Genomic DNA, 17,150 nt, shown 5'->3' with positions numbered 1-17,150 from the left:
ACTGCTCAAATACTGACATTATTTGCAGTTATCAAATCTAGGTATGTTTCATTGTAACGTTCTGATGCAAAGCTCCACACACTCTGTGATGCCTAACATGCAGCATGGAAAAATTAACCTGCGAGGGCCCGGGGCCTGCACTAGAAGCAGCTCCTGTAGGAATCTGGTATCAGCTTACATGCCGCATTGTAGGATGACATGCGATCTGAAAGCCACCACAGGCCCTTCCACCTTCTACTACCATCATCTTTTGTTCTCCTTCATTGTACATCTTTCCAAGTGGGTCAGCAATCGTGCGCGGAACGTGCATGAGACACCGAGCGCCCACGCCATCCCGGATTCCAAACACGTTTCCCATTCTTCCTGAAACAACTGCCGGGTTAATGAACACACAGCGCGGCACATAACGTCCCACCAACCATTATGGATATCCAACACAGCTGCTGGAAGGCTTTCATGCAGAGCTGGCTAATGTTAATCATTTCCCAGAGTGTCATTAAACGGGCAGATGGAGGCAACGCGGAGGACTCACCTCATTGGACTGGCGCTAAATGAAGCGGGAGGCAGAGAGATGGCTGATTGGCTACCTTCGAGATTGTTTTAAGGCTCAACTTTCAAATAGATGATTTTCCATCTAAGACCTTTCTAAAATGTAAAAAAGAATCAAGAAAACTGTAATGTGCAGATAATTTTCAATAATTTTGAAAGACTAGACGGGACTTTAAACAAAAGCTTGATATCGCATTTTGAAACCCAAAGCTTCAAACAATGGCTGTGTTTGAAACGGGCTGAACTCCTGTCTCAGAAGGTGTCTAACAGGACAGCGAGGCACCGAGTGCTGTTCCAAACAGCTCGAACCACCTCTTGATCCTAAGATGCCTTCACACTGCCTCCGTAACGGCAAGTTCTGGAGGCAGCATCGATGGTTAGGCTGCCTATTACCCATAAACCAGCGCAGCTGCAGCATCTTACAAAAAACTGCCAAGATGGCGGACAAACAAACAATTCGTATACAAATATATGTTTTTAAAAGTTTTTAGTAGTTTTCTCACTTTTCTCACAATTAAACACTGAACTATCATATCAGCCCGTGACTGTAACCAAGAAAGTTTGTTAAGTATGATTTCTGAGGCGTCTGTTAGCCATTTGGCTTTTCAGTAGCTAGTTAGCTGGTGCTAAGGCTAGAAGACACGCAAGACGGCGTGGTGACGTCACACGTTGCTGTGTGCTGCCCTAGAAGGCTGTTCGAAACCAATGTTAACAGAGATGCCTTCACTTGAAAGTGATGCCTTCTGAGGCAGCTGTCTATTACGGGAGTAAGGCAGCGAGGCAACTGCCTCCCATCTTGGACACAGCCAATGAATGTTTGAATGAGGAAAAACTCCCCAAACCAAATATTTTCTCTCAGGGGAAACATAGAAAAAACTCAGATGAGGGATCCCTACCAGGGCGGATGGACAGGTAATAATGTCGATTCACAGACAGAAAGTCATAGTTTATACAATTATGGTGACAAAATATAGATTGTAAAAAAGTTAGCATATCATTAGCTAACTACATTATTTTAGGTGACGCTCAAAAAAACAAGCACTCAGGATGGACGCATCTGCTGTGTTGGTGGGCAGGACAACCTCATCCCGGCATCCTACTCTATCAGATGAGACCAATGTTAGCAGTTATGTCCTGCTCTTTATGGGATTTGAGGAAGTTTACCAGAGATTGCTCATTGGTTAGTCCTCAAATCCTAAGTAACACATTGCTTGTAAGGCTTCATGTACAAAAAAGTATAGTAAAGGCCAATTATTATTTATACGTCTTAACCTGACCTCCCCTTCACTGTGATTGGTCAGCTTGTTGTCTTCACGTTTCCTCCAAACCAGACATTTTCCAATAGACTATCAATGTAAAGTAAAATGGTGGATACATCAAAACCCCGGTGAAATGACTCGCTTCGCTATCAGAATTTTATCCATTTGGTCCGATAACACTTGGAAAGTCTAGAAGAGCCACACGATTATTATTTTACCCTTATTCAAGTTAGCGAAAGGCTAAACCGGAAGTCGCTGGATATAAAATGAGAAATTGCCTTTGTCTACCTCTGTCTGAAATCAAGGACCCATTGTTTCAAAACTTCACATTTCCATTGATGATTCTGCCAGTTACCATCGTAAACTGAATATGTGAATATGCTAATCTTGAAGCTTGAAACCGCTCAATGAACCACATCTCTGGTCTCGCAAAATATACGTCACCAACATGTTAGTGCTGTAATGCTAGCTAACGTTCATTGCTTTGTTGCTCCAAGTGTTTTATCCATAGACTATGTAAAAAAAGTGGATGTTGGTTTGTGGACTGCCGTTTTGAAGCCTCAAGTTTGGCTGATACCACCACCATGTTGAGTTTTTGCAACCAGTGGCACCGAACGTGACCATATTTGCACGAGACAGTGGAGCTAACGGCTGTGTATGGCGCTACCTAGCTTGCTTAGCTAGGTGCAACTGTAATTCATGTTAACTGTCATTTTAACAGGGCTGATAATTTTGTCTAGCGAACAGCAGTCTTAAAACTAAATGTACTCAGCAGAGACAGTCAACAGCCAACTCCTAATAAGCTGTTTCAACGGCGCTGGTTAAATTTACACAGAGCCGTGGGTGCGAGTCACTGGTCGCCATGGTAATGACTTGTCAATTATAGATAATCCCGCTCTGAAGCATACTCTGCTTTTGCTGTATTTTCCTCTAAATGGGACCATAATTTACTAAATGAACATCATGCTGTGTTGAAGAAGACTTGAAACTAGCGACTGAGACCAGAAACTCATCAGGAAAGTGTTTACTGAGGGAATAAATCAGCTGACAAGTAGAAACATTTTACCATTATTTCTAATGGAACCAGACTTCATTTTACAACCAGAGGAGTCGCCCCCTGCTGGCCGTTTAATAGAATGCAGGTTCAATTCAACAAGTTATGACGTCACAGCTGCGACTTTTGTAGTTTTTGTAATTACGTACTTTTACAGTTTTCCAACAACCTGCCACTTTCTTGACTTAAATTATCTTTTTTGCCAAACATCACATGTGTTATTCAGGACATAATTCAAACAGGATCAAAACATTTGTTGTCTCTCGATTTTGAGTAACTTACATATTTTTTTCTGCAATAAGGTCCCATGGCTGTCCACCGGAAGGGGAGGAACTTAGGCTCTCTATAGCAATAGCCAAGAAGAAACCTTTGTCACAAACATCTGAACGTATAAAAAGACAAAACAAAATAAACTTTGGTATAAAATACTTTAATAAATAATAGGATTGTTCTAAGAACAAACAAAAAAAATTCCACTAACAAACCAAGACTTATACCAAATTTTGTACAAAATAATTACAACGTTCTGCACATTCAGCCCCTCCTGTGTGACAACCATAATGTGAAATGTTGAAAGACAGACGATGAATTTGGGTTTAACGTGATTTGCATCAGCATTATTAAGAAAAACATAAAATATTGAAAACATAACGTTCATCCACAAATAATGACAATATTAGATTTTTTTTTCTCTTACTACCACTGTGGAGGAGATATTAAACATTTCTCTTCTGTGTGTTTTTAGTGCAGAAACAGACTCTTTACAAACACAAGACAACAACCACAACAGTCAACAACATCAACAACAACACAACTTGTTCCCTTCATTAGACCAGAATAGATACACAAGGACAGGCGGGGCTAAAGAGGGAAAACAGTTTTAGATACACACTCATCCAGTTCGAGCCGATTCCCATTCAAACAACACCTTGTTTTAATCTTCTACAATGGGGATTCAGTGTCTTGCAAAAGGGCACATTGGCGTGTCATCTCCAGTGTCAACACAGCGTAAGCACGAGCAGACTGAAGAGAGACTGGTAGCAATGCTTTTAAGTTGTTTGGACCCTGTGACCCGTAAGTGTGTATTGAAAATAGAAATAAGACCCGACTCTCAGATGCAGCACAGAGCTACTTTATTTTGTGCAGTTTGGAGTCCCTAATCAGGAGCGAGCAATGAATTAGACAGCGTGCGGCAAAGCTCCTCAAAAACTTTTTAACCAACTTGAGTCCCTAAAATTTAGAACGGGAAAAAAAAAGAATCAAAAAAAGATCGATAGAAATTACAAAGTGGATGCTGTGAAATCACATACACACAAACTACAAAACAAAGTCAAAAGCTGAAAGTCCAAAATCTGCAACCGATATTTCCCTCGATTTTAGCTGTTCTTGAATTTAAGTGTAGAGTCTCATTTTCTGATTACAGATTTTCAGTTACACGACACTACAGCTGCCAGAGGCCGCACACATTCAGGTTATCAATGTGCCATAAATCTCAATATAGGACTCACTGTAGAGTAACTTACTGTTTCCATGTACTGAGGAGTACATAAGTGAATGAGGGAGGATTTTCCGGACATGATACTATTGGATAAAAAGCAACATAATGCAAAAAAAAGAAAAGGTTAACTAAGGACCGTTGAGGAGCGATCAGCCGCCGTGAAGAGTTCAGGCACAAATGCTAAAATGACTGATCTCTAGACGTTTGGGAGAAAGACAACTACATTTCTCCATTTTCTGCTGGCTGCTGCAGGGTCGCCCGGTATATCCGGCCTGTACACTGATACTAACTCTACAGCTTTCGAACGGGATGCCAACAGGGTGTTTTTATTATTTACATACGTACATACAGCCAGTAGGATGTAAAACAACAGCAAAGTGTAAAAGAACTACAGTATTTGCCAAAGAACTGTCAGCCAACTGAGCTAAAACATTGTGTAAAAGCTGTCTTACTAAAAAACAGCACTGAACTAAATTTAGAACGCTTTTGGAGGGTCGACAATTTGAATTTGTGGGTGAAGAAGGGCTCTTGAAACATTGAAACATAATGTGCACACGGGGGTACTCAAACTCACAACTGAAATAAATAAAAATTAAATTGTTTTAGAAGGGTGAAGGGTGGCCCATAAGACTTGGATTTGTAGGTGTAGAAGGGCTTTTTAAAAATACTTTGAACTCCCAGATACCTCAAATAAATAGCTGTTACAGAAAGGAGAATCTTGCAGGTGGAGTGGCCCTCAGATTCAGTTTTAGTCCCTCAAACTCATCAATTTCACTCTGGGTGTCTCCAATGAAAGGACAGGGCTGTTGGGAAGGAGGTTCCTATAGACGTAGCACTGACTACTGAGCTTTATGAGCTCTAACAACCTCTCACAAATGACTGACAGGCCTAACAAACAGCTCTCCAAACTGTGTATTTATGTTCATAAAGACAAACAATCATGATCTGTCTTAAATCAATGATCCAGTGGGGCCTGGACACAGTCCGAACGTCTGTCGTAGTGTCAACAGACACTAATAAACGGAATGACATCATTAAAAAAAAAAACAACAACCACAAAAACAGTCTTATTCTTTAGAATAACTATGATACAAAGCATCACTTAAGTTACTAAATTCAAATATACACAGCCATTTTTTCATATTTACAAATGTACATCGCAAAGAAAATAACCTTTACTGTGGTTTAAAGAGTTGTTACTAGGACATCTTTCCCTTTATATGTATTTTAATTCTGCATAAACTCTATAGGTGGAGAGAGAAGGAGAAAAAAATAAGGGCTGAAGGCACTTCTCTACCAAAGCAAATACTGAAAAATCATCATGTAGACTTGTAGGAAGCAGTGACACTGTTATTTTAAAAGGATAAATGTAAGAAGCCTTAACACAAAATGGAAAAGATGTTTATGAATGTAAACAGAAATGCTCATGCCAGGTATCATACAGTGGGTTCTGTGTGCCAACTTTCAAGGACTTAAATGTTTATAAAAACTTTTTTTGCTGTTTTTTTTTGTTTTGTTTTATGAAAAGACATGATATCAAGAGGAAGTGTAGAAAAGGCCCGCAGGTTTGGGCTAAGGCAGACAGGAACCAAATGCACCAAACAGTAGAGACAAGGTTAACAGCTGCCAGCCAGTAATGTTCAGTTAGATCTCCAAGGTGAAACAAAGGTGTTAGTTCTGATGAGGCAAAGTGGAAAACAGCAACAGCTTGTAAACAGAGAGAAAAAATCAGGCGCAGTGAAAAGAAAATTCTTCTTGATTCCAACAGAGTGACGATTAAACTGAAATCCAGAAATCCAAAAGGTGTGATGTTTATTTTCCAGGTCTTTTTTTTTTTTGGCTTGTTTTGTTTTTCTGTATTTTTTTTGTTGTTGGTTTTTGGTAAAATAAGTCTCCATGCTGCAGACGAAGAAGTTAAATAAGGTCTGACAAACAAAAATAGAAAATGAAAGCATCTATAATCTTCACTTTTGGTGCTATTAAGAGTTGCAGAGTCAGTGACGTTGAAGACATCGCACTTTTTTTCCTTTGAGTCAGGAAGGTCCGTCCTCCTCTCGCGTGTTCATACGTAGTGGTCTTTAATGTCCTCGCTAAGCTTGGCGGCATTCAGGTTTTTACAGCGGTTGTCTTTCGGGCTGTACGCCGTCCTGTGCGGAGCCTTGACCGGACCGCTGCGTGTTGTGCAGATGACCCCACCCTTACCCATCATGCCCTTGTCCTGCGCCCCCCCTATGGAGCACTTCTGTGATGGACACTTCTCCCCCATGCCCAGCGCCCTCTCCTCATCTTCCTCCTGCTCCCCCTCCTGCTCCCCCTCCTCCTCCCCCTCGGCCCCGTCGCACGTCCTATCGGAAGGGCCCATCAGTTTCTTGCATTCGTACTGAATGTCTTTGTCGCGGTTGTCCTTAAGGGCGTGGCCCCGCAGCGGCTCCAACTGGTTGTTGACTGTCGTGTCCTCAGATCGGGCCGCTCTCTCGCGCTCTTTCTTCCTCTTGCGGGTCCACCAAACGCAAACAACGATGCAGAAGATCCAGAGGATGCTGAAGACGACGCACAGAACCGGGACCAGGTATCCTGAGGGAGGAAGTGGGAGGAGATGTTAGAGAGAAAGAAAATAAAGAACACTTGACCAACTAACTCTCTTTTTCCATCCACATATGTTAAATACACAAACATGTACATGTAGCTGTAAGACAGCTTTGGAGTCATTGGAGGGCCTTTAAAGAGCTAGGCTAGCAGTTTTCCACTTTTTCTTTTTGCTAAGCTATGCTAAACACATGAGACTAACATGACTAACAGTACTAAAAAGCAAAATATTAGTAGCATGTGACTCACCAACAGGAGGCGACTCCACCTGTGTCTCGAATTTGACCTCCACCACAGCCAGCATGACGGTGCTGTTGTGGCGTTTGGACAGGGCACCGATGATGCCGCTGACCGCCTTCTGGATCTGTCTGCGATCGCTATCCTTTGAACGCCCGTCCTGCTCAAAGGACTGCACAGATGGAGAGAGAGAGAGAGAGAGAAAGAGAGAGAGAGGACAGGGTTAAATTAGTTTTGCATTAACACCACATGTCACATGTTGAAAAAGACCAGCTTGAGTGTTTTCACCTTTGAGTCTGACCCTGAATAGTTGAAGATTTTGACAGTTGAATTTTTGCAGTGGTGTTGTGAAACGAGGATCACACCATTTTTGGCTATATGGGGGAGCACAACGTCTCATTTTAAACAAAACTACTGGTTTTCTCCCAATAAGTTCATATGCAGCCTATTATGATATAAATTAGTATAGTGTTGTAAATAAAGATGTTAAAAGAAAATAGCTTTTAATAAATCTTTATTAAAAATTCCAGGGAGACCTTTGTTGCAGTTCAGTTCATTTATGGTATACAAATCAACATGTAGAAACTTGAATTCTGGTAGAGCTAGGTTTTTATTGTCTTTATTCTTTGGTTAAAGTTACCATAGTTAAGCTGTTGCTTCGACAACTGAGATTTAATATTCTGATGCTGAAAAGACGTAAAAACAAACCAGAGGAAAATCAAAACAGAGTAAGTTGAACAGGTGTCTGTCTGACAGTCGATTCTGACCTTAATGTCAGAGTCAGTCCCTGCTCTCAACTGCATTCATTCATTCATTAAGGAAATGTTGAGCCTCTGAAAGTTTACTTTCATCACAGGAAGCCCAAATGCTCCTTAAAACATGGAAGTACACTTTAAAAAATGGTCTGCAATAATGTAAAGGACAGCAGATTTGTAGGTAACATGTGATACATGCCAAAGGTTTAGTGGGTTTCACTGGTTTAGAGACAGCACAGATTAATCACTACAGCATGGAAAGAAAATAAGGCCCATTTGCCAAATGGTCAGAGTCGTGCTCGAGGCTATGCAGGACAACAAAAGAGAGAGAGAAAAAAACACATTCATCCGTCAGAATAAAAGAGATTCTCATCCTAACATCTGGCAGGCTGCGGACCCCCCCGCTGAGACCACAGAGGGTGGAGTTAATTGCCTAATAAGGTGCTGAGGGTGAGAGCAAAGGGTGGTGGGGGACAGAGGGGGATTAGCTGTGTGCTGTGCAGTTCAATTAGGACAAACAATAGAGAACAGGCCAGCTGTGCTCCCCGCTCGGCCGGGGACAAACACTCCTCTTTTCTTCTCCCAAGGAAATCAGCAGCTCATTCACACACCTCTAAACCCGCCCCCAAAGTGATTGACAGACCGTATCACAGCGAGTATCCAGCCTCAGCACTGTTGATTAATGATCGATCGCCCACTGAGCGTTGGCACTGAATGCTTTGCAGTTTCTTTGCTGTGTTTACTTATTCTTACTTCCGGTATTTTTAAACCTGCGCCCTATTTGGACATATTTTTAACTTGATTTTTTAGACTAAGAGGTACAAACACTTTTGGAATTAGTCCAGTAGATTGCCTCAGCTGGCAGTCACGAAAAGGGCTGCAATGGCTGCAACATTGTGCTTGCGTGCAACTGTCCCTGTCAAAAGTATGTCCACTAAAAATGCTTGATTTTGCCACCGACAGCTTCAGGCTGTCACATACTTCTGGACAGGATCCATGCTCCGTAGTCCATGAGGACGCCCAGTCTTTGTACAGCTGTTAAGCAATACATAAGCTATTGGATTGTTCAATATGTCACTTGGGCAATACATCATATCTTATATCTTATTGTACAAGGGTTGTCCTAAATTTGCGGGGAATGCAGCCGACAGGGTTGTTCAATCAAAACTGCCAGTGGAAGAAGGAATTAATGTGCTACTATATAGGTACATGTCTAATGTATATCAGGGCTGTGTATGTGTTGAGAAATGTTTATTTCTGTATTTTGTCCAAAACAAATTTGCCTGCCTCTGTTAATTAAAAATATAATGTGTGGTGAAAAAAACACAGGGATGCCCATCTTCTATGATTTGGCTGTGGTGTTTAGCAAGTGTTACTCAGTCTGGAGGAAAGCGGCGGATGAATCCACATGTGGTGCTCTAGTGAGTACTGGGGCAGCAGGACGGTGTTTGTGTGAGTTAACATAAACTACAGTGTGTGTGTTCAGGGTGACGAAGGAACCAGTGCAACTTAAATGTGTTTACTTGCCTTAACTCTGTATCAAGCCTTGTCCTGTTTAAAGGACTTTGTGATGAAAAGTAATTTTTCTAACTCGGCCCTTGAGGTTTTACTATCAGGTCTGAATGTTGTTACCAAATATTTTTCTAAAACTAATTGAGGATCTCTTGATTTTCTTTCCAACACACTTGTCGCAGCCTCAACACGTCAAGATAAAGCAGGGACGCCTGACTCAAATAAAGACAAACCAATCGCCCCTCTTTCTTTCCCGCACACGCTGAAACGCACTGAACCACTTGTTTCTTGCTCAGGCTGGAGGCCTCGCAGCAGAGCGGCCCGCTGATCAGTTTCAGGGGTTTACAAACACACCCAGAGCCTTTGGAAGAGAATAAATGGACTCAACTCGGCGGCCGCTGCACTCTGCAAGGCTTGCTGACATTATAAAGATTTCACCCACACTTGGAAATGAGCGCTGACATTTTGCTGCAACACGAGTCAGCAGCGAGTGGGAGGTTTCTCATGAAAGCCTTGTTGTGGGGTTTGGGTGGATGTCAGGTTCGCCACTCCTTTTCCTGTATCTGTCACTCAAAACAGGCCTGCAAACATCAGAGGAACAAGAACTAATCCCCTCCATTAAGAGCTTAGAGCCCCGAAGTGACTGTCCTCCCCCCCCCCCCCCCCCCCTCGCAGAGTCTGGGTGGCCGAGAGAGAAAGAAGGAGGGAAGAGAAGAGAGGAGAAAGAAAGACAGAAAGTAAGAGCGAGGAGAGGGGAAGACAAGAGAGCAACAAAAAAAGAGTAAGAGAGAAACGAAAACAGAAAAGAAATCGAGCGGGAAAGGTAAAAGAGAAAGAAGAGGAGACAGATGGAGGTGCAGGAAAAGATGAAAATGAAGACGAGGAGGGAGAGCAGAGACAAAGATCAGCAAGGTGTTCCAACAGAAAAGCTAAATCTCATCCAGATGTTGTTACAAGCTTCAAACGCCTCTCCCTCTTCTTTCTTTTTCCTTTTCTCTTTCTTGCTTCTTTTTTTAAACACAAAAAGAGAAGAAGCAGAAAATAGCCAAAGGTTCAGATTTTACTGGACTCCTCTGGAAACCATGTGCAGTGACAAATTAATCGGGAGTTCATAAAGCGGGAAAAGAAAAGAGGGAAAGTGAGACTGAGCTTCTAAATCTGCAGGTGTTAGGGCGTTTGTCTGTATAGCTAATACACCTGCATGGATTCTGCTCTCTCCTGGTTCTGTATGTCAAAAGTATTGATGGACAATGTGTCTTGTTTACAGCCTGTTAATTGTCTGTCTGCTGGAGTTCCTTGACACAAAGTACACTTTTAGGTTTTTGCTGTATTCCCAGATCTCAGCTATTAACTTGGTGACTGCAAAACAGGAAAAGATGCAGGTCTAAATGTGTCCATCGTCAGAAGAAAAACTTATTCTCCATATTATTCTCCACTTTTCTCTGTATGTATGTAAATGCATCGTTAAATATTAATGTTACTGAAAAATAAATCATTTCAATTAATTTCAGTTCATTCGCGAGTTAATTTCAGGCTTCAGCGACACACGCTGCTCTGGCAGAGATGCTGTTAAAGAGGCGTGTAAAGATGAAGCGGAGGAAAGAGGACGTGGGACGCTCCGCTCATGCGTCTGATGGACATCGGCAGAGATGTTGGAATGCCAGCTGATGAGCACAGCCGGTGGAGGCCATAAAACTGTTAAACTTAAAAGGACATGCTCCAGTTTAGCTTTACGAATCTACCTCATGTACATGGATTTACCTCCACTAAGTCCCCTTGTAGGGCCAAAGCTATACATCAGTGTGTGTGTGTGGGCAGGTAGGTGTGTGTTTTTGTGTGTAATAATCACCATGGCGACCTCCACGGCGTCACTGTTGGAGTAGGACAGGTCACAGAGGATGAGCATCGCTCGCTCGTCGGCCAGCGTCTGAGTCACTGGGAGGTACCTCAGCTCGGAGCAGATGTTCTCTACAGTGGTGCCCTGTGACACACACACACACACACACACACACACACAGATTATCATCTGCACTGCTGGCGAGGAACAATCAACTTCTAATTCCTCCTACATCTGTTTCACATGCAGCCAATCAGAATGCCTTGCCCAGCGGGGGAGACTGTGGCTCAGATCTCAGATCAGTATCTAGCCGGGGGAACAGATTCATTTCCATTCATAAAACTTTACCCAGACCTGCCGCAGGGGGCCAGTTAAGGTTTCATGATACAGTAGTAAACAACAAGAATCCCATCTGGACCTACAAGAGGGCTAAGATTCAGGCTTCATTAAGGTCTGTCACTGTCACTGTTCACAACATCTTTTGCCCCCCTCCCAGCCAGCAGAGGCAGCTCAAACTAACATTAGCCCTGATGCTTTAAGACCACTGTCAGCTTTTTCAAAGAAGACCCCCAAATCTGTGACAAACTGAAACTTTACTGACTTTGTCTTCCCCCCATGATTTGTTCTTACTGTCGGGGAAAAGACAAGCCTCCAAATGTCTTCATGCAGAAGTTACATGTGAGGTTATATGTAATGAGAGGATCTGTCTCCTGCATGACACGTCTTTTCTACCCACCCTGGACTATTCAACTCTTAACACAGCAGCTATAACGAAATGTTAACAATTCAAGGTGGGAGGAAAAGGATTTCAAATGTATTGTTATGATAAGGCAGATCAACAAGGATGAAAAAAGGTTGAGTCTCTTCAGCCTTATTTCATTTTCTCACAGTGAGGCGTACTCACTCTAGTCACACTATCAGGGATGATGAAATGTCTGTAGTTTTATCTACATGCAGAAAGTGCTTCACCTGTGGCACTTTGTCTTTTTTGAAGATGAGCGTGATGCGAGCACAGCTGTTGTCGAGGTAACCGCTGTTGGGCTCACACTGGGTGTGCAGGGGTGTTGGGGGGTCCGGCGTTGAACACACACCCCACTGGTGGCACGGCGGCGAAAAGCAGGTGAGGAACTGATGCTCCACACACTCGTGACCTCCGGGGCAAGATGGAGGGTTCGTGTCCGGAGGAGGAGGCAGGGCCTTCGGGAGGAGGCACAGCCGGCGCCCACACCTCACCTGGAAGAGCACGGCTTCATTCACTTACTGGTTGTAACTCAGAAACTGGCTGTTCAAACTAAAAGAGTAAAAGGTGTTATTATATAACATCATTACTTTGGTAAAAATAAAGAGCCTGACCTTGGAGCAGCTAACGTATCCGTTGACGCACTGGCAGGTGTTACACTCCTCCTCCCACCGGCTGCCGTGAGGAAACTGCAAGCCAGTGTGATGACACGACTTCCCGAGTCCAATGACTGGAGAGAATAACAGAAAGTGGTTGAGTTATAAATCTTCCCATTTATGTAACCGTCACTGCAAGAAATCCACCAAACCTAGAACATTACTGAACTGACTGATCGGTTCCTTCAAGTAAAGTCGTATTTCCGTGTTCACATCAAGATCCCATTTAAAACTCACTCGTGACAGTTATTTAGCTTCATGTTTGCAGCTGTAATGTCTGTAACATCTTTTTCTCATATGAGGTGGCTGCAATTGATGTGAATATGCAAAAGAAATATTAAATTTTTAAAAGGAAACTACATCTGTGTGTGCTGTACTGATGAAGCTGCAGGATTCTAATAAGATAAAGCACTCACACGCACACTGTCCTCGAGCTGACATGAAAATACAACATCGCTATGTTCAATTGAAGGCAGCAGAATGTGATATCTTTAGTTTTCCTCCCATATCTTTGACCTGCCATCATAAATGGAGTAACTGCAACAGAAACAAGGCAAGCAAACCCACATCCCTAACACTGTCCTGACCGAGATTAACTGCACTCACACTCTTGACAGCGAGGTCCAGCGTGTCCTGGAGGACAAAGGCAGCGGTAGCCATTGATCTCGTCCATGCAGGTTGAGCCTTCGGCACAAGGAGACGACTGACATTCATCTATGTCTGTAAAAGAAAACCCCACAGATGTTTTACACATGCAGTCACCTCAAAGTCATAAGACCCAGATGAGACCCCAGGAGCTGGAAACACTGTCCAGGTAATTCAAGGTAACAACTATGATCTCTTATTGATTTTGATTATGAAATACTGATTAATCATATGGGGAACAGACGAGACTGATTCATGGACTAATAGAAAGAGACGTACAGCATTAGAAACATAACAGGAAGAATATTCCAGACCATTTAAATAAAACAGAGCTGCAGTACCTTTTCACTATCAGTGTTTTTTCATCTTAATTTGACACAAGTCTTTCTTGCATTGTTGATTTTTCCTTCAGGTCTTTCTCTTTCTGAACTCGAGCTTTGAGAGATTTCAATGTTGCATTCAAATATCTTCATGACTGACGGAATTTAGAGAATCGTTCTTTGCACAATGGGTTTATGGCAGTTTGGATTGAAACGCTTCGATTGGATAACACTCTGGTTGTGAAAAGGCTTTTCTGAAGAGGTTTTTATCCCAGAAGGCCGCGGGACAGCGCACTGACCCGTCTGACGAACCTCAGCTCTGACCTCGGCTCAGCGCAGAGCTGAGAGGTTAAGACCGTCTTCCTAAAAGGCTTCCTAATCTGTCGCCCTAGAACAATTGGCTTACGCTCCCCCGCCGCGGCCTTTCACCTCTGACCCCCCGCCCACCTGACCCCTCCACACGCCCCCCTCCGGTTCCCAGGGACTCACTGATGCGGCAGTCCGGTCCGGCGAATCCTGGGGCGCATTCGCAACGAAACCAGTTCACACCGTCGACGCAGATGCCGCCATTGTAGCTGCAGAAAGGAAGAAAGACATGAGGTACTGCTGCTGCAGCTGACAGGTGAGTTTGCAAACAAAGTAATGAATGCGTGAACGAACAGGACACATTTGTGAAATTCCTTGGTGAAGCTCTGAGTGTTTGTAGACCACAGGTATTTATATTTTGAGGCTTTACCTCCAATTAAACATTCAGAAGGTCATCACTCTGGACCAGTATAAGCCATTTAGTGCATTCTTTAACCCAACATCCTGCAGCAATTCAGTGGAAATTAAACCTTTAACTGTGTCTGCCCGCTGAGCTGCATGATGTAAACTCAGCTGTAATGGTTTAAGTATCCTCATGTTGTAATAATTCCTTAAAAGGAGTTCATATGGAACCAGTAATTCCCCCAGGAAGTTTGATGCAGAGACCAATGTCACTAATTCACCAACATAACTTCCCTTTTCTGTGTGACTGGAGTCTAATTTTACAACGTTTTCAGAGAAACTCAAATATATTAGGAGATAAAACCTATCATCTGCTATCTGTAGTCTATTTCACCACAGTAATTACAACATGGCATGATACATTCACGAAAACTTCTTAAGAAATGACCAGTTAAGATGAATATTTATATTTATATATAATATTTGGGGGAAATTCTCAGACCAGCAGGTCCTTATTCTTTAATATCTTGGACTGTACATGGAAGAAAAGTAAATTACTTCAAGGTCTTTAAGTTGTTGTTTTCTGTCCTAGATGATCTACACTTGGCTATGAGGCCGTATTAACCCACTGAGCTCAGCAGATCTGGTCTTGTTTTCTCTCTGAGCTGCAGACAAACTATCAGACTTTCCTTCCCGCAGAGTTTGTAGAGACTCTGAGCGGCAGCAGGCTGAAGCTGATCCCTGATCAATGTCCAGAGTTCATATGTAAATCCCTGCTGACCACATACTGAGCCCCCTAACACCCACCCCCAACACCTCCACTTCTCACAGCTACCCCCAGGTCGAGGCCGGTGAATGGTGAGAGGGGCGTCCCTTCACACTCTCCTGCCCCCTCCTCCCAAAACCAAAACCACCACTAATCCACCTGTCAGTCATTGTAAAGGAGGGTGAGGAGGAGAGAAGGGGGGAGGCTTTTGTCCAGGGTAGCTTCTGTGCAGACAAGCTGTCAGGAGTCCCTGGTTTTTCTCCACTTGTGTGTTTTTTGTACAAAAAAAAAGATCCTCATCACAATTTACTAAAACTCAAATTGATATCTTTCTTCTTTTGTCTTAACAAAAACCAGAGGTTGAATAACAATTATATAAATCAGAGAACAGCAGCAACTGCCAAAATCTGAGACACACATTTACAAAATTTACACACCAACAAACATCCAAGAGTACAAAAATACACATGCCATCCTACACAAACAAACTCAAGTACATACACCTGCACTCACACCTCCACAGCCACAGTCATTGCACAAAATCAGGTTTACAGGATAAGAACAAAGTGTGAGAGTCACTGGGAAACCCTGTAACTGATCCAATGCTCTGTTTTATATTAACAAGTCGAAGCAATGCACCTCAGGTTGTTGGAGTCCAGAGTGACTTAGAAAAGACGTAAATATCAACTGCGCTGGTGCCACACCCAGCAGTTATAAATAGTCACTAGTATTTGTGGCAAAAACATTGCATTCCTGCAAAAAAAGTTTGAGTGCAATAGCAAGAAGAAATCTGTCTTACCAGGGATGTGGATTGCAGTCGTCCACATCTGCAAGAGAGATAAGACCGAATGACAATCAGTAACGTTTAATTTTCAATTCCTGCAAAAACCTGAAACCTGGTCCGATAATTTCCCCAATAAGCAGCTTAATTATTAAGGAATAAGTTAAGTTATTCCTGCTACATTTAGGATTTAGGACAAGTCGTATTACAACAGGGAAACAAAGACATTTCAGAAAGTCCTGATATGTTTAACTTGGCACAAAACAACAGGGAGCTGAAGTCTCCTAAAGTCCTTCATTCAAGGCAATTAAACCCAACTTCAATAGATATAGTGCTAAATAGTACTTCTAATGTTCACACGACCAGCTCTACAATCATACAACTGTCTTGACTTGTCCAATGACGTGAACGCTCTCAAGCTGTAAATTTTAGAATCTTTCCCATGTTCGCCATCCATCCCTTGCAACATCAACCTGGCATAAGCTACAACAGTGACATACTCTGTGCACAGGTGGGTCCCTCCCAGCCGTCCTTGCAGATGCAGGTGAAGGCGTCTCCCCCGCCAACACACGTCCCTCCGTTCTCACACGGACCTGAGTCACATGTGCTGTTCTTGGCTACAAAATAAAACAAAAAAGGAGGATTCTCTTTTATGAAATGCTATTATTCTGACCAACCCACAATGTGATCACAGTCAGACAGGTCGTAACGGAGTATCACACTGTGTTATTACACTATCATTATCAGAGCCATAACAGTGTAATGAGAGTGAGCCTGACCTGTGTTGCAGGTGCTGCCGCCCCAGCCTGAGGAGCAGCTACACAGGAAGGAGTCTCCGTGGTCGTAGCACGTCCCTCCATTACTGCAGGTGCTGGAGTCGCACTGGCTCTCACCTGAAAATGAGGCAGCATGGGAAAAAGATTTAAAACATTGTGCCAGTGTTGAGTTGAGATGACTTCAGGTCCAAAGCTCCAAAGTTCAGAGATGCCGTCAAAAGGGGAAAACAAGCCTGCACAGCAGCCAGTGAGTGCATCTTGCCTCAGAAAGATCGAGAGGCTGAGGTAGTTAACAAATATAGGACCTGACATGTTGCAGAATATGAAAACTGAAGACAAAGACACCACTCATAAGAGCGTCATGGGATCTCCATTAATTTTTGTTCACTCACATATTTACTGCACTCTAACAATTAAAATGTTCTTTTTCTAACAATGGCAAACTGATTAATCTTATAACAACGCGTGGATC

The 17,150-nt window shown here is 42.9% G+C and overlaps 1 protein-coding gene across 2 annotated transcripts in view; it reads right to left on the bottom strand.

Moving 5' to 3' along the window:
- Window positions 1–3,276: 3,276 nt before the first annotated feature.
- Window positions 3,277–17,150, bottom strand: part of LOC119910320 (protein jagged-2-like) — a 57,829-nt gene continuing 43,955 nt past the window's right edge. For both annotated transcript variants that reach the window (XM_038728849.1, XM_038728850.1), the window contains 10 exons: window positions 16,682–16,795; window positions 16,403–16,519; window positions 15,921–15,948; window positions 14,137–14,222; window positions 13,289–13,402; window positions 12,641–12,756; window positions 12,257–12,520; window positions 11,300–11,431; window positions 7,196–7,355; window positions 3,277–6,934 (listed from right to left, as the gene is read on the bottom strand). In XM_038728849.1, the coding sequence (XP_038584777.1) occupies window positions 6,423–6,934; window positions 7,196–7,355; window positions 11,300–11,431; window positions 12,257–12,520; window positions 12,641–12,756; window positions 13,289–13,402; window positions 14,137–14,222; window positions 15,921–15,948; window positions 16,403–16,519; window positions 16,682–16,795 (1,643 nt within the window). In that variant the 3' untranslated portion in view covers window positions 3,277–6,422. The remainder of the gene's footprint in view (window positions 6,935–7,195; window positions 7,356–11,299; window positions 11,432–12,256; window positions 12,521–12,640; window positions 12,757–13,288; window positions 13,403–14,136; window positions 14,223–15,920; window positions 15,949–16,402; window positions 16,520–16,681; window positions 16,796–17,150) is intronic.

Source organism: Micropterus salmoides, unplaced genomic scaffold (genome assembly GCF_014851395.1).
Source record: "Micropterus salmoides isolate LMB-PRFRI ecotype aquatic unplaced genomic scaffold, ASM1485139v1 Ms_hic_scaffold_19, whole genome shotgun sequence".
Lineage (NCBI taxonomy): Eukaryota > Metazoa > Chordata > Actinopteri > Centrarchiformes > Centrarchidae > Micropterus > Micropterus salmoides.
This window is presented reverse-complemented; position numbering and strand designations above follow the sequence as displayed.